General features: G+C 43.3%; 1 protein-coding gene across 1 annotated transcript in view; it reads left to right on the top strand.

Annotated features, from left to right (window-relative positions):
- F13A1 (coagulation factor XIII A chain) overlaps positions 1-21,399 on the top strand; it is a 172,800-nt gene that overhangs the window by 113,650 nt on the left and 37,751 nt on the right. Inside the window, exons 9-10 of the mRNA XM_079778427.1 lie at positions 13,705-13,808; positions 15,312-15,400. Of these exons, the coding sequence (XP_079634553.1) occupies positions 13,705-13,808; positions 15,312-15,400 (193 nt within the window). The remainder of the gene's footprint in view (positions 1-13,704; positions 13,809-15,311; positions 15,401-21,399) is intronic.

Here is a 21,399-nt window from a genome sequence, read left to right as displayed (position 1 = left end):
TCAGGGTTTCCAATGAAATTCCGAGTGGGCCAACGCAGGTAAGATATCCTGGAAGGAGCAATTTAAGCCGCCTGTCCCCAGTGTGCTGATGGGTTTTGAATTATGCGCAGCCTCTGGGGAAGGTATCAATGAATCACTGTGGACACTTTAATGAAGATGCTTGAGCAACATTGAGCTGCAGTTCACAGTGAATATGGATATGAGGGCTCATTGAGGAGGGAGAGTCTGGACTCAGTCTGATGGGCAATGGAGAAGTCTCTTTTGGCCTTACCTTGAAAAAGGTCAGTTTAGTCACCTCATTACATGACAATCACAATGGAAATGGAAGCAATGATAAAAGGGATGGTGGCACTTGTTGGGGTTGTGAAAGGTATTTCAATGAAAAGCTCCTCTAGTTGATGAAAGCATTGTCCTGGGTATTTTTGCTGGAGAGGACGGAGCAGAGTTGGTCATTCTAGGTGAAAACTCTGCCCATCTTTTGACTTGCCCTCACCAGAATGCAATCCCTACCATGGGAGCAATGTCCCATCTAATTTATTTTTGTTTGTTTTGCCAGCATGTAACAGAGCGCAGGGCATAGAACAAGAACTTAATAAATGGAATTAGTTGAAAAAATTTAAATGTTCATTTAACTGAATTCATTCAACAAGCATTATTATGCACTATGTCCAAATACCTGGATGCGAAGGATTCAGAAAGAAACTAATAGGTCACTGCCCTTGAGGAGCTCCATCCAGTGTTGGCGGGTGAGATAAGCACATAGAAAACACTCCATAAATCACATAAGGTAGGCTGTAATGTGAGCCAGACGCCACGGAGAGGAGGGGACGGGCTTTCAACCCGAGCCCAGGAGGGTAAGGGGGCAGGCTGCTCACATGCTGAGATGAGAAAACCACAGATCAATCAGTTCCGAAGAGCAGGCAGGAAGGAGTGGAGTTTCATACAGAATTATGCTGTATCATCATGACCATAGCTGTTGAATATGAAACTCACTCTAACTCTCATGATCCAGCCCCTTACAGCTCCTTCACATGCAACATCAAGGACGCCTAGCTCTTCAACTGCCTTTCTGAAGGGGCTAACTCCTCTAGGCCATGCACTCACAAGGAGTGGGTGAAGTTAGTACTGTTTAGGGGTGGGGATGGGGTGTTATTACCTCTCTACACCCCTCTGTCACTGCTTTTGCTCCTCTACCCTCTAGGCGCTGTCTAATTCTAGGTTCTGACTCCTCTGAGATAAACCCTCCCAACCCTCTCTTTGTTTTAGAGGGTCCAATAGTCAATAGTTCCAGATTCCCTCTTGGAGCCAACTGCTTTCTAGACCCTGTGACTCCTTTTTGTCCAGCTTCTAAGCCCCTTCTTCATGCAACCCTTTCCCTCCTGCTTTGTGTGAAGACCTGCTCATCTGCACAGGGCCGGGCTGTGATCCGCTTACTCACATTTAACACCTGCTTTGCAAATTGGCTTCACATCAGCTCCTAGGAAGGGGGGGAAAAAAACAAAAAACAGAAATCAAACATATCACAGAAAATGTTTGTAATTGTTGGCTGGCCTCAATACATCTGGTTCTTTAAAAAAAAAGTTCCAAAGTTCCAACTTCCTTTAATACTTTTTAGGAAGAGTATAGCTGCTATTTTGTTTTGTTTTGTTCCCTGCAAATGCAAACATTTCTATGCTGCAATGGGTAGTAGTGAATCTGTAAACATAGTTCTAAACAAAGCAAGCTTTAGAACACCTGGGAGTCAGTCCTGGATTCAAAACAGCCACCAATTCTAATTCCCGTTGCAGTCTCTGCACTTGGCATGGTGGTTGGCACATTGTGGGCATGGTTTTTTGGAATTTAGACTAATCCACCTGGTACATCATTTGTGTGTTCCAACTAGTTGGACTTTCATATTGCTCCATTATCCTAAATTTTAGTTACTGTATGTGAAAATAAGTATCTAAAAATGAACCCAAGTTTTTAAAAAAGTAGAAAAAATTCTACAAACAGACCAAACTACTTCAAGATCCTTAAGAGTTTATAAAATTATCCTATGATGCATCTAACTACCAATTTTGCATATCTACCAAAGACATTTAATTTATTTTCTAATCGTTTTTATTAATTTTAGAGAGAAAGGAGAAGGAAATAGAGGGGGGAGAATATTATTTTCAAACTAGGGGCCCGATGCATGAAGATTCATGCACAGGGGGTGGGTCCCTCAGCCCGACCTGTACCCTCTCCAATCTGGGAGCCCTCAGGGGAGCCCTAGCCAATCCAGGAGTTTCTGTCTGTCTTTGCAATCATATGAGCGAATTGTCTGAGACCCCAACCCAGTTTGGTTTGGTGCTCACAGAATAATAGAGGCTTTTTTTTTCTTTGCTTCATTGGTGGAGATTTCCTGGAAGTTTTAGGTTATCTTCCCTTTAATTTTTCCTCGACACTCTGATTTTACTTATGTCTCTCACCTTTGCTTCCTCCCCATCCCCCACCCGCAACAGTAACTTGCTCCAGGCTCACTTTGCTCTAGTGTCTAGGACATTGATCAGCAAACTCATTAGTCAACAGAGCCAAATATCAACAGTACAACGATTGAAATTTCTTTTGAGAGCCAAATTTTTTAAACTTAAACTTCTTCTAATGCCACTTCTTCAAAATAGACTCACCCAGGCTGTGGTATTTTGTGGAAGAGCCACACTCAAGGGGCCAAAGAGCCGCATGTGGCTCGTGAGCCGCGGTTTGCCGACCACTGCTCTAGAGGCCAGGGCTGTGGAGCCTGCACTTGTGGGGGGGGGGCGGGCGGGGGAGGGCTGGCCAGCCGGGGAGGAGGGGCCGCAGAAGGTTGGCCAGCTGTGGGGAAGGGCTGCGGGAGGTTGGCTGTGGGAGTGCACTGACATATACTAGCTCATCTAATCCTTTTAATTACCTGTTAAGGCAATTACTGTTATTGTCTCCATTATAGATGAAGAAACTGAGGTGTAGAAACTTAACCTGGTTACCAGCCAGAAAGTGTCAAAACCTAAATTACAAACCCAAGACGGCTCACCCTAGAGCCTACTTTTTAAAAAATAATACCTTTATTGAAATACAATTCACATATTAATAATTATAAAATAGTGTTGATGTTTTAATAATATAGAAATATGTAATCTGTATTACAATAACAGAACAAAGGACTAGAGGAATGGATCAAATTTTTTGTATGTTATTGAAGTTAAGTTGCTATTAATCTGAACTTGTCACCAAAGTTTCTCTGCTGAGTTAACTTAGTAGGCTGCTAACAATTGGACAGATTTTCTTAAATACCCTGAACCAACAAGTTCCCAGTCTTACATGGAGCTCTGTGTGCATGTATGTGGGGGAATGTATTCAATGATCCAGCAGGAAGTTTACAATCAATTCTGCTGTAGCCATTGCTCCCTGCTTGTACAGAGCCTCAAGGTCAGCCAAAGGTGAGAGATTAGGACTTTGTTGGGCTTTCCTGGGTATGCACATAGCCCCATACACCAGGGGTCCTCAAACTTTTTAAACAGGGGGCCAGTTCACTGTCCCTCAGACCGTTGGAGGGCCGGACTATAGTTTAAAAAAAAAACTATGAACAAATTCCTATGCACACTGCATATATCTTATTTTGAAATAAAAAAACAAAACGGCAAAAACACCCGCATGTGGCCCGCGGGCTGTAGTTTGAGGACGCCTGCCTAGACTCTCAGAGTATGTTAGAGTTGTTCAAAACCCCCATGGGCATCTCAGTGCCTAGGTTTTTATATTAAGTTTTTTGGAGCAGACTTTTTTATACCCAACTTGTATCCCTTCTTCAGGCAGTTATGGTGTTAAATAGTTGCTCCTAATTCTTTTTGGAAAACATCCTAACAATAGGGCTATTTGCACAGAGTGATCTCTGAATCTGATCAAATTAAAATAATCCCTGAGAATGGAGCTTTTTAGAGAGCTTCCAGACAGGTTAAATAGTGACAATTCTTTGAAGATGGAGCTTCCAGAAAGTTCCAAATCCATTTTCTCCCCTTCATTGGTTGATAGGCTACACTTCTTTTTTATCACTACTATAGTGGTGAGGCTGTTGGATTTCAAGACTACCATGGAGAAATGGAGAGAGGTGTGGGAATAAGGCAAATTAAAATGCCACCAAGGTCACTATTCTTATTGAAATTCATTTGTTTTTAATGAATAAATTCTCCTTAGATTGTTGAAAGTCTTTGGTTCATTTTCAGAGCTCTAGAAAAGTTGGTCATGTTTACTAATATTCTCATTGCTTTTATGGAGGAGCAAGTTTTTGGAGGTCCTTACTCTGCCATCCTGGTAGTGTTTCCCAAGAGCATACTCTTAACCACTACAGTGCTTCCAAGTTGGGATCTACCATACTCCTTAAAGGTTTTACATTTTGTAGGAATATTTTGGTGTCTATTATCATCTTCCTGACATATATCCTCTTATTTCTCTACTTCCTGGTACATTATAGGGCATTATATTGATACCTGAGAAATTATGTGTATAGAAAGCTATCTATGGATTTCATTTCTGTATAATAAAGTGGTGTTGCAAAATAATTGTTTTAAAATTAGGAAGGGACTTTTTTCTGCAGGTTGAAAGTCACTGTTCTAGACTCTCCTCTCATGCCTATTATATACCCACCCTAGTCCCACATCTAGAATATCTCCTAAAAGGGCCTGTAGTCCCTATTCTACCCAAGTCCCACTTGAGAGTGAACAAAGAGAAAATTTGGGAGGTTAAAAAAAATTAGAGGTTATTACAAATACCTCTCAAGATAGTAGAATGAAAAGAAAGTGGAAGCCAAAAGACAAACCACATAGAAAGTAGTAAGGTATTTCTATGAAGATATTCCAAAAATAGAAATAAGAAAAATGTCATGTTTTGGTTAATCATAAATTCTGCCTAAGAGAGTCATCATATGCACCAAAGTTTACCAATTTTCAAATAACTAAAAGCTAATATAATATGCACCACCTATGCTTTACTGAATGTAAATTAATTTCTTCTGATGATGAATAAGACCTCTAGAAAAGCTTCATATAAATAAGATCTATCAACCTTAGAACTTTATACTCATGAACAGCTTTGTAATGCAAAACAGTAACTTTGGTACCTACAAAGACTGTTGCTTATGTTTTTAAAACACTTTTTTCAATAATTATTGATAAACTTAGCCAGAATTTGTTACAGAACATTTTTTACAGATTAGCATTATCCAAACAAATACTCTGGAAATCCAACCTTTTCTTCATTTTCAGGTAGAATATAAATTCCTCATTGCTATTACAGAGAGAGTAGTGAAGAGGAACAGGGCCTTATTTTCAAAATGAATCCAGCAGAGGGAACCCCGCAGAGTCACAGAACTTCTACTAAGTAGTGGTGGGAAATGTGCCTTATGTGAATGAGCGCTATCTACTTCCTGAGCATTTGGGAGGGTTATTTGTTTATTTGTCTTGTTTTGCATTGTTTTTTTTGTTTGTTTTTTGTTTTGCCTTATGTAGTCTTATTCTGGCTCTTCCATTTTCTGGTGCCGGTGAAAAAATAAAACAGATAATTACAAAAGGGGAACTATCAGAAGAGGGGGGGGGGGGGGAGAAATCTACATGATCATCCTCCAATTTTCTAAAAATCGTTGTGAATAAAACTGCTATAGAATTCTCTTAATAAATATTTAAAAAATCAATATCTGGAAGCTTAAGAGAGTTGAAAGGCTATACTCTCAAGACTGAGGAAAGACACACTCCCAGATAACTATGAAAATGGAAAGAAACTTAAGCACTATCATACTTATACGTAATTTAATACATTGGGGTTGGCATTTGTCCGGTTTGCAATGGCAGGGCTTAACGGGCATGAAGAGTGAGTGTCCTTTCTGATTGGTTGCAGCTTCCAATTGGCTCATGTCTGCGTCTGGGTGGTCACTAACTATTTTGATTATCACCATTATTATAAGTATACCTCCTAGTTCCATTTTAGAAGTTACAGTACATATTTAAGCCTGCCCCCCATCTTCAACCCCCTCAAATAGGGTCTCTCCTGCTATATCAGACTGTGCTTAAACCTGCTTCCCAATGAGTGTTGTAGGGCCCTTCCCTGCTTGAGACAAGCAAAAGCAAACACCTTCATATCTTCTCTTTTTTCTTGATAGTCAGTTGGTCCCTATAAGGGGGACTGGCCTGGTCTCCACCTGACTGGGCCTCTCGCCTTTGACTGGCATGACCCCAGAGAGACCCTGAGTGTCCTCCTGGTTCCAGCACTCCGGTAGCCCTGACAGTGGGCAGCTGCACTTGAGGCAGTGTGTGCTCCAGCTCTCAGCTCTCAGCAACTCCGAGGTTCCTCTGGCATACCTCCCTTCCTCTGCGCCATCCCTTTTGTTGTCTAGCTTCATTACCTTTCCTAAGTGACGAGTTTTTTTCTGGGTCAAAGCTTTCATTTCCTCTTTGGAATGTCTTCTTAGACACACCTCAGAATCCACCAGCTTGTCCCCACTTCTTTCCAACAACTCCGACCCCACCCCAGCCCTGCTGCCATTGAAACGGCCAAAGCTTCCCAGTTCCAGGATGTGCTGTCGTTTTAGCCACCATAGCACTGTCTGTATTAGAAGTACATCAGCAGGTCCAGAGCGGTGGAGCTGAGCTCATTTTCTATGAATATACAAGCAATTTGCAAGTTAGATGAGTGCCTTTCTTCCACCCCTGCCATTTTTAATATAAAAGAATTCAAACACTTGGTTGACATTTGAAGTTGGTCCAAGGCATCTCCTCCAGGACTTTCTCTGGACCTTGTTTGTGCTCTCCCTTGAGCCCTGGCAAAGCTGCAGAAACAAAGTTACAAGCTCATACCTCTTTCTTCCCTTTTAGGGAATCCTTTTCTCTGAAGCCTTTCTGGACAGTTTGTAAATGAGATGACCTAGGGAAGTATTTAAGCAGTTAGCAAAGTTAAAGGCAGTAAAGGACTCTTGGCTTCAATCATCCATCCTATTTTCTTTGAATTAATAGCACACGGAGTTCTGAAGCCCGTCATAGTCTCAGCCATGTTCTCGTCCACTTTTCCACCCTCCCATGGGCTCTAGCAATCTGGATGTGACCTTACTCAGCTGTTAGAACCAGGGCAGATTCTGAACTGTGCTCTACCTTCTTTTAATTAAAAAAAAAAAGTCCTCTTAATGTTTTTATTGAGAGAGGGTAATTAGTACGTATTTGTTATAAAAATGTCAAACATTGCAGGAAAATACAACAAAAGTAAGAGTCATATTCTAACTACTCAACATTATCAACATTTTGGTAAACATTCTTTAATATGTCTCTGAATATTGTATTAATTTTTGTATTGCTGCATAACAAATTGCCAAAAACTTAGCAGCTTAACAAGAATTTATTATCAGTTTCTGTGAGTCAGGAGTTGGGGCACAGGTAAACTGGGTCCTTTGCTCAGGGTCTCAAATGATGGCAAAGTGTTAACTGAGACTGTTGTCTATCTGATGTTCAGGGCTCATTTAGGTTCATGAAATAACTCAGTTCCTTGCAGCTTTAAAATTTATGTAAGTGCCCTTCTTCTTCAAGGCCAGCAGTCAATGTCTCTGATGCTTTGAATGTCTCTGGCTTGTTCTGTCTCTGAACTCTAAGGCTCATTTAAAGGACTCACCTGATTAGGTCAGGCCCATCTTGGTAATCTCCCATTTAATTAACTCAAAGTCAACAGATTAATTACCTGAATTATATCTGAAAAATCCTCTTTGCCATTTAAAGTAACATAATTTCAGGAGTGATATCCCATCTTATCATAGATTTCAAGGGGAGAAAATTATACAAGAGTGGAGGTCATTTAAAATTCTGCCTTTCACACTTGAACATGTACATATACACACATGTATATGGTGTTCTGTAGTGTGCTTTTAAAAATTAATATACCATAGATATATTTTCTGCCTAATAAACATAAATCTGCATTTGTGTGGCTGAATAGTTTCCTATCTTGTGTTTTGGATCACTAACCATGTATTGGATAGTTGCGCTGTTTCTGATTGTTCCTTCTTACAAATAATGCAAGGATGAACATTCTTATATACTTCCCATTGCATCCCGTGATTATTTCCTCTGTGCAAATTCCAAGGAAAAGGGTTTACTGAGTCAAAGGGTAAAATTTGGCCTCAAGAGTCCCCAAGCAGTGCATGGCTGTTTTTCTAGCAAGGCACTGCCTTTGGTGGAGACTTTCTGGGTCCTTTGTACCGAAACTGCCTATTTGAAAGGTGCCCCAGAAATCACTAACTGTCACTACAGGAAGAGTACAGAAAATGACATAAAGCAAAAATGTGTTCTTCACTTGTCATCTCCATCATTATCCACCCTAAAAAGTTATCTTCAACCTGATTAAATAACAACACTCAATGAAATTGGGGCTTCGTTTTAATTTTGACACTGCTACAAGGCAACAAGGAAAATAAATAACTTTGAAGGTTTATGCATTTTTTAACTTTAAAGGAACACTGCACATTTCAATGGTATAGTGCAAAGTCAGGCTTCAAATGAAGCTCTGAGAAAAATATAAAACTTGGAATCTTAAAAACAAACAAAGGTTTAATTATACCTGCCTGACCTTTTAAGCAACCATGACTTTGTGAGTGCCTCCCGAGGGCCGGCTCTGGTGCTGGGAACGTGATGGTGAACAAGACAGAGCCCCAAATTGAAGCCACACACTCTACACATACGTTGAGACTACAGGATGAAAGCAGAAAGACTAACGAGCATCTAGATAATGAAGCTATAAATAAGAAGCATGTAGATTTCCCAACCTGGAGAGGAGGTAAATGGAATTCGGAATTGTCTAATTATCAGCCTCTTTCATGGAGGAGCTTGAAATATAAAAGCGAGTACGTATACCCAGACATACTCAACATCCAGACAAAAGGGAACCCTCATGGCAGGGGTGGTCCAGAACATACTTTCCCTGGCCCTTCTGGAACAGAGAACAGCATGCTGGAAGTAAGACCCGTGGCTTCGGAGGTGTCATCCCTCCCTCTGCTCACCGCCTTTCTGGGAGCCCAACCATTGGCTTTCCAAGCACTGACTAAGACCCAACCCCACTGGAACTCGTAGGCTCTGGGTGAGGTGGACAGCACATAATTAGTTCTGTTCATCTCGCCCACTGCCTACAAGTTCCCGATCCATTTAGTAAACTCTTCCACCCTAAATATACAAGTAAGGCCTCAGTCATAGGTTAAAGTGGAAGAGATTGCAAATAGGTAGTTAGATATCATAATGAGAGAAAATAAAGATTTACCCATCTCCTGCTTATATGAAAAAATATTGCCTTCAAATAAAAGTTTTTGTCTAAGATCTTTACTGCAAATCTTGTTTACCTTGCTTAAGGCTTAACCTTGCCCAAGACACTTACATTTAAGTCAGGAGGTTCTGGAGCCTCTTCATCTAGGGTGGCGGTGTAAGTCAGGGTTGGCAAGCAGCACGCGTTGTGTAGGAAGCAAGCCTGTGTCCATGTGGGGTTGCAAATGATTTATTGCTTTGTTTTCTGGATCTCTCTGCCGATGGTGCAACCTTCGCCGTTCAAAAGGGAGGCCAGCAGTCATTGTTTAATATGGTGACCTTTCTCCCAGCTTCAGAGCAAAGATAGAGGCTCTCAAGTAGAGCCAACCTCATGTTCCTACCCCAGGGCCTCTATACCCCACCCTGATCTATGTCTGTGCCTCCCTCCCCTGCAGCCAATACCTCACTCACCACACCTGTCCATGGTGCTGCTTTTGATCCCTTGCAGCCTCCTTATTGGAGCCTTCTTTTTTCCATCTCTCTTTAGTCTTTCTTTCTTTCTTTTTATTTTAATCCTCACCCAAGTTTATGTTTTCATTGATTTTTGAGAGCGAGTAATGGAGAAAGAGAGAAACATCGATGTGTGAGAGAAATTTCCAACGGTTGCCTCCCCTATGCACCCCAACCAGGGATTGAATCTGCAACCTAGGTATGTGCCTGCTCAGGAATCGAACCTGCAACATTTTGGTGGAAGAAACTATACTCCAATCAACTGAGCCATTAGGCCAATGCTCTTTGTTCTTCTTTTATTCTCACTCCTTCTTGACTGATGTGTTTCTCTACAAGCATGACAATCTCTCCTAATGTAAAAATAATCAAAACAATCTTCCTTACATTGCATTCTTTCTAGCCATTGCCCTATCTTCTCTTCTTCCCTTCACAATCTAGATCACTTTTGGCTGAGAAATCTACACTGCACCTCTCCCCTTCCCACTCACTCCTCGTCTGGCTCTTTTCCTCACTCTCCTCCATCACCAGGGGCTTCCTCCTCATCAAATCCTGAGTGCCACATGTGAATATAAAAATTCCTCTTGGGGTTCATCTCCTGGATTTGCCACAGGCACTCAAGTTCATCATATCCTAAATGAACTTGTCACCCACCCTACACCACCCCCTTCAACACAAACCTTCTTCCCTTCCTCCTTCCTTCAGTCTTGGTAAACAGAACCATCATACTGCAAATGTGAAACTCTTCCTCAGCTCCTCTGGTTCCTTCACATCTCCATAAGACATCAGTTGAACCTCTCAGTGGCTCCTCTCCCTCTCCACTGTGAAGACCACCTCTTTAGTGAACAGATTTTTGATCCATTGCAACTATTGCACTATTTTGGTGTGTGTGTGTGTGTGGTGGGGGGTGGGGGGGTGAGGTAACTTGACTCAATCTCCCATATTGCCTCTTCACATACCTTTCACAAATACAGAACTGCAAATTTAACTTTCCCAAGAATAAAACCCAAATATTTAACTTGGGATAAAGGATTTCAAAATCTCATTTTTACCTATGGCATAAGTCAACATTTAAAAGCATGGACCCTGGAGTTTTATTACTAACTAGTGGCCTGGTACATGAAATTCGTGCATGGGGGGGGATGTCCCTCAGCCCGACCTGCACCCTCTCCAATCTGGGACTGCCAGTAGTTGGACATCCCTCTCGCAATCTGGGACTGCTGGCTCCTAACCGCTCACCTGCCTGCCTGTCTGATCACCCTTAACCACTTTGCCTGCTGGCCTGCTGGCCCCCAACTGCTCCCCCCTGCCAGCCTGCTCGCCCCCCAATTGCCTTCCCCTCCTAGCCTGATCACCCCTAACTGCCTCTGCCTCGGCCCCGCCACCATAGCTTTGTCCAGAAGAACGTCCGGAAGGTATCCTGGAAGGTCTCCTGGTCTAATTAGCATATTACCCTTTTATTAGTATAGACTAGCTGTCTGTGACCTTGGGAAAGAGTCTTAACCTCTCTGTGCTTCAGTTTCCTCCCTTGTAAACTGGGGATAATAAATAACAGTGCCCTTCTGATAGGGTGCTAGGAATATCCGATGTGTCAATATACAGAAAGGTTTTAGAATGGTGCCTGGCACTCAGTGAGTGTCATAGGTATTTGTCAGTGTTGTGATTTCCTGCCCACCTTCACCTGCCATCTCTCTTCTCTCATACACACAAATATGCAAACAAGCTTCCCTCCAACCACAGGGACAGCATACAGTTCCCCAATACACTGTGTTGGCTATTTCATGCCTCCACAACTTTGTTCTTACTCCTTTTGCTGACCTGCTAACCTTCCGGGGTCAGTTCAAATCTCACTTCTGCTGTGAGCCTTCCCGTATGCCCTAAGAGTTTTTCACAGAGACCAATTGCATCTCAGATGAATTTCCAGTATAGCATGCATCACATCAATTATTTTTTAATGTCTGAGAGTTACCATTTTTGAGCACTTACCACATGCCAGACGTAGAGTGTTTTACATGGAGTATATTGTTTAAGCCTCACAGAAACCTTATGAAATGTTTGACTAATTGGTTTACTAGTACATGTTTGCCATTTCTCCTAAGTTGTGAGGCTACTTATGAGCAAAAACTATGTCTTGATCTTTGTTGATCTCCAGTTCCTAGCATGGTGCCTGACACATAATGGGTGCATAATTAAATAAATACCTCTGAATTGAGCCAATAAACGTTGAGCTGTTCTCAGAGAGACAAGGGGAGATGCATGAATTACTAATGTTGAAGGACATTTAGGAAAAGGCTGGATGGTAGTTGGAGCTGAAATTCATCAGTGCTATAAACAAACACTGCTGTAATGACCTCCCCACCGTTAACTGTTGTTTCTCTATGAGGATTTTCTGTCATATAGTCGGGTTCATGTGCTCATTTGTTCCTGTATTGTCACATAATTTCAGGTCTTTTCAGGGACATAATAATATAATTCATGATGACATTATTTTCCATGCTCTTGTCTCCAGGGTCATATGCAAAGTTGGGAAAAGTTTTGCATGGCCCTTAGTTCATGGGTTGCCCACCTTTGTTTGATAAAGGGTAAAGAGACACTTGCCCTGATAACCTTTCCATCTTGTTGAACGGAAAATGGAAATTTGCCACAAATTATAGACAATTATAATCATGAATTAATGTTATAGTTTCCATGGCAATGATCTAAATACAGGCATTTTATTGCTTAATGGTTACAAGGAATATGCTTTTTATAAATCTAATGTACATAAATATAAAAGAAACTCAAAGATATGTATTTTGTTTTCAATTAACTTTTCTTTCCTACCCCCTTAGCAGATAGTAATTTTTGTTTCATTAGGCAGCAGAGAATAGTTAAGATCAAAACTGCTTAATGCACTGATTAGAGTATCTCTGAGGGTCCTTGAAACTGATATTAGCAGGAGAAGAGCTATGTCCAGTTATGTGAGTGCCCTTAGGGATACCCATGGGAATGGATCAGCTTTGCAAACTCAATTCTAGAACCCCAGGACATCTCTGGAAGTCCTGGATTTAGTTTAATCTAGTCCAATATTAGTAGACTAGAGGCCTGGTGCATGAAATTTGTGCATGGACGAAATTTGTGCATGGGGGGGAGGGTCCCCTTAGCCCAGCCTTCACTCTCTCCAACCTGGGACCCCTCAGGGGATGTCCGACTGCCGGCCGAAACCGGCAATTGGATAGCCCTCTCACAATCCTGGACTGCTGGCTTCTAACTGTTCACCAACCTGCCTGCCTGGTCACCCCTAACTGCCCCCCCTGCCAGCCTGGTCGCCCCCAACTCCCCCCCACCCCCGCTGGCCTGGTCACCCCCAACTGCACCCCTCACCAGCTGGTTGCTCCTAACTGCCCCCACTGCCAACCTGGTCGCCCCTAACTGTCCCCCTGCTGGCCTGGTCGCTCCTAACAGACCCCCTGCCAGCCTGTTTGCCCCCAATTTCCCCCCCCCTCTGCTGGCCTGGTTGCCTCTAACTGCCCTCCATGCCAGCTGGTCACCCCTCACTGCCCCCTCTGCCATCCTGGTCGCCCCCAATTGCCCCCCTGCTGGCCTGGTCACTCCTAACTGCCCCCTATCAGCCTGGTCACCCTCAACTGCCCTCCCACCAGCCTGGTCCCCCCAATTGCCCCCCCACCAGCCTGGTCGCCCCTCACTACCCCCCCCCTTCCGACCTGGTCGCCCCACACAGCCTGCTTGTTCAGTCGTTTGGTCATCCTTCAATAACCCCCCTGCCAGCCTGGTCACCCCATGCATCCTATTTGGTCATCCATCTGGTTGTTTCGGTCATGAGGGCCCTTGGCTTTTTATATATATGGATGGCATATCCTCAGGATTTTGGGTCACTTTTTTTATGTTTTGGAGTACTGAGTGTGATGGGAAATTTAATCTCACTGGAGTGGTGTTTTCCAAGGAACTACCACTGCTGGAATGAAGCCTGGATGACGAGGCCTGATCTTCCCGTTGGATTTGGAGGCTGGCAGGTCGTGGACAGCACCCCCCAGGAAAACAGTGACGGTAACCTGCATCCTCTCTTGAGGGAGCTGTTTGACTGCTGATCTTCATGTTGCTTTTGTGATTGCACTTGCTGTGTGGGAAACACTCTCAGGGGAAACCCGTAGCAGAAGGGTGTTCCCTGTGCTCACAGACAGTACTAGCCACCTGCCAGTCAGGTTTTACTTCAATTCAATGGTTGCCTTTCCCTGGATTACTTTATAACTTTCAGAAAAAGAGCATAAAACTTAACATACATGATTCTTCTACTCCTGCTTTGATAAGCAGTTTTGAAGACAGGAGAAAAACATCTGTGTCAGCACTTTAGGCTGTAAAACATACCTGCACCCTCCCTGGTATACAGTGGTAAGAAACAAGGCAGGAGAGAAAATAAAGGACTAAAAACACTGGTGTTTTTCCAGAACCAGTTTATTTTTATATTGCATGATTTTGTTCAAAACTTGAGACTGTGGCTATTTGTTGTCTAACTTGCAAATTATGCTAAGCAAAGAGTGACAGTATGACCCCCTGGATTTTTATAAACACATCATAAGCCTCCATTAATTTTTGATGTGGTGATAAAAGGTAGTGGCCTGGGGACATTATATTTATTTCCTCAGGTGTTGATATGAGATACTGGTGTGTGTGTGTATACACATACACATAAACATTCATCATGCAATTACAAGAGAGTCTTAGTGGGTTCTAAAGGAGAAAGCTCAATGCTTCCTGGTGTTTTAAATTATACAGGGTGGGGCAAAGGAGGTTTACAGCTGTTAGGATGGAAAATAATACAATAATTAATAAATAATAATAATACCAGAATAAACACCGTGTTTCGCACACTCACAACTGTAAATCTATTTTTGCCCACTCTATATCTTGATGAGACTCCAGAATGACTAATAGCAAATCTCTTATTAGCTAGAGATCACTGGTTAAAATTTAAAAACTTTATAAATTTAAACGTGGGCCTATTGACTTCCTCGGTGCAGATGGCGCATTGGTCAATGTGTGGCTAGTGTCTGAATTCTCCATTCAAACTTGACATGTGGTTTGTTGTCTTTTTCTTTTTTTCTTGTCTATTATTTTTTTATTGAATTTATTGGGGTGACACTGGTAAACAAAATTATACAGACTTCAGGTGCACAAATGTTCAAAACACAAATCAACAACACAGCACAGAGGACATCATCACTCCCAACACTGCAGACACCCACTGTGGAAGCATAAATGTTATGTGAGCCAACAGCTTGGCACCCACTCTCGAATGTGTGTTGGTAGGTGGAAAAATAGACATGGGAATGGTGATGCCCTGCCTTTTTTTTATGGCTTCAAATTTTGGATTGAGGAGGAGTTTCCAATGAAACCATCCTGATTGCACACACTGGTCACCTGCCCTCTGGCATGGAAAGCATCTGGGCTAAATCAATGCCACACTTGCCTCTGCAGAGCCTCCTCAGTGTCGCACCTGTCCTGTGTTTGGACAGACGTGAAGACTCACACTCTCTCCTCTGTGTGATGCAGGGATGTACCGGTGTGGCCCGGCCTCTGTTCAAGCCATTAAGCACGGCCACGTTTGCTTCCAGTTTGATGCACCCTTCGTTTTTGCAGAGGTAAGTGGGAAGCCGCGGAACGTGCTGCTTTCCTCCCCACCTCTTAACACCTCAAACAATAGAGCACTGGCATCTTTCCAATCAGGCTCTTCATTCTACATGCAGTTCTTAGCTAACATTTTCTTTCCTAGATGTTTTGAGATTTTTCCCCCCCTCAAAAGAAATTGCTTTTCTAATCATCATACTCTAGGACTAGAATGAATAACTATTATTAATATGTGAGGCCTAAATGTAGCAGGATACAAAATTAACGCCAAGAAATCTATGGCCTTTCTATACACCAATAGTGAACTTACAGACAGAGAGACTAAAAAGGCAATCCCATTTACCATCGCACCAAAAAAATTAAGATACCTAGGAATAAACTTAACTAAGGAGGTAAAAGACCTATACACGAAAAACTACAGGACACTGAAAAAAGAGATAGAGGAAGACATAAACAGATGGAAGAACATACCATGTTCATGGATTGGTAGAATCAACATCATTAAAATGTCCATACTACCCAAAGCAATCTATAGATTCAATACACTCCCCATTAAAATACTAACGGCATATTTCACAGACCTTGAAAGAACTCTCCAAAAATTCATCTGAAATAAAAAAAGACCCCGAAGAGCCACAGCAATCCTGAGAAAGAAGAATAAAGTAGGTGGGATCTCAATACCAGATTTCAAGCTGTATTACAAAGCCACTATTCTCAAAACAGCCTGGTACTGGCACAAGAACAGACATATAGATCAATGGAACAGAATAGAGAATACAGATATTGATCCAAACCACTATGCTCAATTAATATTTGACAAAGGAGGCATGAACATACAATGGAATAAAGACAGTCTCTTCAATAAATGGTGTTGGGAAAATTGGACAGATACATGCAAAAAAATGAAGCTAGATCACCAACTTACGCCATACACAAAAATAAACTCAAAATGGATACAGGACTTAAACATAAGACGGGAAACCATAAAAATACTAGAGGAATCCACAGGCAGCAAAATCTAAGACATATGCCAAAAAAACTTCTTCACCAATACTGCCCCTAGGGCAATGGAAGCTAAAGAGAAAATAAACAAATGGGACTACATCAAAATAAAAAGCTTTTTTACAGCAAAAGAAACTATCAACAAAACAACAAGAAAGCCCACTGCATGGGAGAACATATTTGCAAATGGTATCACTGATAAAGGTTTAATCTCCAACATCTACAGGCAGCTTATACAACTTAATAAAAGGAAGATAAATGATCCAATAAAAAAATGGGCAACGGACCTAAATAGAATCTTTTCCAAAGAAGACAGAAGGAAGGCCAAGAGACACATGAAAACATGCTCAACGTCACTAATTATCCGAGAGATTCAAATCAAAACAACAATGCGGTACCATCTCACACCTATCAGAATGGCTATCATCAAGAAATCAACAAACGACAAGTGTTGGCGAGGATGCGGAGAAAAAGGAACCCTCGTGCACTGCTGGTGGGAATGCAGACTGGTGCAGCCACTGTGGAGAACAGTATGGACTTTCCTCAAAAAACTGAAAATGGAACTCCCATTTGACCCAGTAATCCCACTCCTAGGAATATATCCTAAGAAACTGGGAACACCAATCAGAAAGGATATATGCACCCCTATGTTCATAGCAGCACAATTTACAATAGCTAAGATCTGGAAACAGCCTAAGTGCCCATCAGCAGATGACTGGATCAGAAAACTATGGTACATCTACACAATGGAATATTATGCTGCCATAAAAAAGAAGGAATTCTTACCATTTGCAGCAACCTGGATGGAATTGGAGAACATTATGCTGAGTGAAATAAGCCAGTCAATGAAAGAAAAATACCACATGATCTCACTCATTTATGGATAATAAAGAACATTATAAACTTGAACAAAAAGATAGATACAGAGGCAGTAAAGCATCAAACAGTCTGTCAAATTACAGCAGGAAGGTTAGGGAGAGGTGGGGAAGATAAGTGATCAACCAAAGGACTTGTATGCATGCATATAAGCATAACCAATGGACGCAAAACTCTGGGGGGTGAGGGCATGTATGGGAGTGGGGTGGGGTGGGCAATGGTAAGATATGTACACATATAATACCTTAATAAAAAAAATTGGAAAAACAAACAAAAAACTGAAAAGCAAAAAAAATAAATAAAAATATGTGAGGCCTATGTCCTTAAGAAACTTGATTCTTTATGGGAGATGGAGTACATAAACACATCAAAAGTTAAATAATAATAGCACAAGAGATGCTATGGAACTGGCAGGTGAGTTATGTCGGTGATAACTGGTCTGCATTTATATATACAGATTCATTAACTGAGAAATATGGGCTGGGAACTGAAGTAGGACACCAAAGACCATGTCTAGGGTGGGAGGGTGACATGGGGACAGACAGGAAGGACACCTTCGTGATAGCCACCAGAGGAGACGTTGGCGGCAGGAGCCCTGGGAGGAGCGTCTGGATGCTCCCTCAGGGGTTGGTGCCAGAGCTGAGTCTTGAGAGGTGATCAGCAGTTACTCAGGAAAAGAGGCTACGAAAGAAGCCGGAGGAAGGGAAGCATTTCAGGCAGAGAGGACGGCCAGTGGCATCCCAATGGTGTGTATCTATGCAGGCTCACAAAATGTGGTGCTGGTGTCAGAGATGACAGCTGAAGGAACTAGACGTGAGGAATTTAGGTCCTGAGAAATGGGCTCTTCATCTTGTAAACGAGAGTCTCCACGGAGAGGACTGGGCAAAAGGCAATCGAGGGCGAAGAAGGAGGCAAGACTGGAAAATGTTTAGGGAGTACAATAAACGTAAATATTTAGACAGCGCCATCAGAAATGGGAAATGCACAAAACGAGCAGGGTATCTTCCACCACACCTCCCTTCGCAGTTGCTAGAAGCCGGGGAGAGCAGGCGTTGCCGTGTTTGGATTTTATTCCCTCCTTTTCACTTTGGGATTTGAAGATTTATCCAAACCTCCCAGCTGCCATCTGAGAGTTTATGCTGCTATAAGAACCTCTTAATAGGAAATCACTCTAAAATTCACAAAGCCTTGTTTCATATTTTCATTACGCTTTATTGCTGCAAAGAAGGAGAGAGGAAGGAGCCTCCCTCCAAGAGCAAATTGCCTAATAGCTGTTAATGCAAAGCTCTTGCCATTATTAAATATAGATCGGGTGTTATGGATGACATCGGGATGTGCAGATTATAATTACTCCTCTCACCGCTGCAGACTCGTCTGACAGAGTGTACGTTTGTTGCTCTGGCACAGGCTGAGCTCCAGGGCCGAGTCATTTATAAGAGCTGTTTGAGCTGTTAACTAGGGTCTGAAGAATCTTTTCTCAAGGGAACCTAAAGTCATACCCCATGGGGGCGCCTCCATGACTCAGGCTTTGGGCCTTGTCCTCTCTTCCCACTCCCACCTCCTGACTGGGGCAGTTGGCCTCTCCCTGCAGGCAGGCGGGCACCCGCTGGAGTCTGCCCCTCCTTATCCCCTGGATGCTGATGTCCCTGGTCACTCCCCACTCACTTCCGGGCCAGAGCCAGCATCATGCTTACTGACTTTTTTGCTCTTCTCCTTTAGTGACAGCAGAAGCCCAAATAAGAGGGAGCATGAGGGAAAGCATCTTACCTCTGTCCCTTTTCCTCTCCTCTATTTAGGAAATTTATCCTTAGCATTTACAGATTCCTTTCAGGGCTTAAAACTTACTTCTCTCCCCTGCTGCCTTCTCATGCCCTCGGTGCTGGGGTGAGTTTCTCAGTTCTGAAGGGCCCTCTGCCTTTTCTCTCCCCAAATAGTGGTGTCCTTGGGCCTCCAAAGAGGTGAGAAGGGAGCGGGACAGTCCTGGGAGTCTGCAGTCGTCTCCTGAATTCCACCGTCACTAAGCTCTCAGGAGCAGCGGCTCCTCTGCTAGCTTAGCTTCCTCTGCTTGGATCTGTATTCTCCTTCACACCATCCCACTCACACCCACACACGCGCATGCACACACATGCATGCACATGTGCACATACACGCACACGCACACACGCCTACCTCCCCTCCCCGGCACTGGGCTGGGTTTGCAGCAGTCATGACGGATCCCTCAGGGCCACAGTAGCCAGCTCCTTCCCCAGCGCTGGGCCATCAGTCCTCTGTGACAAGCTGTGCAGCTGCCTCCCTGCAGATTCTTTATTCTCAATCCAAAGTTGTTTATTTGGCTACCACTTGTTATATGCAGCCCATTTTCTGGCATCTTCTCTTCTGACCCGAAATAATTCTTTCATTCATTCAAATAACATAAAACTTGGAAATCATCTTGGCTTCTCTTTTTAACCTTCCTCGGGCATCTCGCCAGAAATACCTTTAAAAACTGTCATTCATCAACCCTGTCTATGATCCTCATCGTTACCCTCTGAGCTCTGTACAGCTCTGAGCCCTGGGGAGTTGCCTGCTAATTCATCTCCCTCCTCCTCTCTTACCCCCTTTCCGATCTATTCTCCACAAATCAGCCAGAATTGTCTTTTAAAATGTAAATAAAAACCTGTCACCACCCTGCCTCCAACCATCTAACAGATTCCCATCACCCTTAAAATAAAATTGGACATCAATCTTCACAAGGTTTGGTGTGATCTGGCCCCTGGCTTCCCCTTCACTCTCACCCCTTCCTCATTTCCCTTCAGCCACACTGACCTTCTTACTGTCCTGGAAACATCCAAACATGCTCTCATTTCAGTCTGGACACACCCCGTTCCTTTTGGTGCAAAAGCTCTTCCCCTTCTGTATGTTAGGGGGATGTTCTGCTCTCTCACTGTATCCTGGTCTCTGTTCCGGTCACCTCCTCAAAGAGGCCCTCACTCACCCCACCCCACCTGAAATATCATAGTCTGCTCTGTGCTCTGTTGTTTTTATCCTTCTATCCAGCCTTAGTGTTGATTATTTCTCTCTCTGGCTTCTCATTGCTGAAAGCAAGTTCTGGACATAGTAGTCATGAATGAATGAAGGAGTCAAGCAGGCAAGCAAACAAAAGCTGACACTGAGTACACTGCTAAGAAGAGTATCTCAGAGAGATTGGGGCCAAATGGCACCCCCAACCGCTAGTGGGAGATGAGGCACACAGGACGTGGCACATGGCCAGCTGCAGGCTGCAGGAATGGTGAGCACAGGCAGATTTACAGCAGGTGGGCCGGGAAAGCTGGTGGACCAGGCAGGTACCCACTGCCTCCATGTGTCCTCAGAGGACCACCACTTTCCCTACACAGCTATGTGCCATGCAGTTATCTCCATTGGGAACCAATGAACAAAGAAAACTCTGTCCTGGGTTCCGAAGAAAGTCTCCATCCTTTGTGGTGGAGTGTGGCCTCTGGCAGCAGTGGACATGTGTTTCCATTCCACGGGCACAGGCAGGAGTTTGCAGAGAGGCCCCTGCTGCCTTCTGCCCCACCCCTCCTTTGCTGAGTCCCCGGGGGCCTGAACCTCACTCAGGCTGTGCAGGAAGTGCCTGTGCCTGTGCCTGTGCCTGTGCCTGTGCCTGTGCCTGTGCTTGTGCCTGTGCCTGTGCCTGTGCTTGTGCCTGTGCCTGTGCCTGTGCCTGACCCTGAGGCAAGTCTGTGATATGCTGAAAATAGCACCAGATTCCACGGTGGGATGCCAGGCTCTGCGTGACCACAGTCCCTTCAAATGTGGAGGAAGGACTAGGTGATCACTAAGACTCCTTCCATTCTAAAGAAATTGGTCTTAAACATAGGGTTTTCACAAGTAATACTGATCTACCTACCAGCCCTGCGAAGACAGTGTTCTTAAACCCAGAGATTCAGTAACTTGCCCAAAGTTACACAGCCTGGGTCCTATATTTCTCCCAGCATCCCCTGTTCTTACTATTCCACTGTAGAGATAGACAATGAAGACATTAAAATCGTTAAATATTTTGTTTATCTTGACTTAGTCATCACTTCAAATGGAGACTGAAGCCAAGAAATCAAGAGAAGGCTGAGACTCAAAGGACAGCAATGAAAGCATTAGA

This window comes from Cnephaeus nilssonii (genome assembly GCF_951640355.1).
Source record: "Cnephaeus nilssonii genome assembly, chromosome: 7".
Classification (NCBI taxonomy): domain Eukaryota; kingdom Metazoa; phylum Chordata; class Mammalia; order Chiroptera; family Vespertilionidae; genus Cnephaeus; species Cnephaeus nilssonii.
Note: the sequence above shows the minus strand (reverse complement) of the source record. Positions and strands in the feature narration are given on the sequence as shown.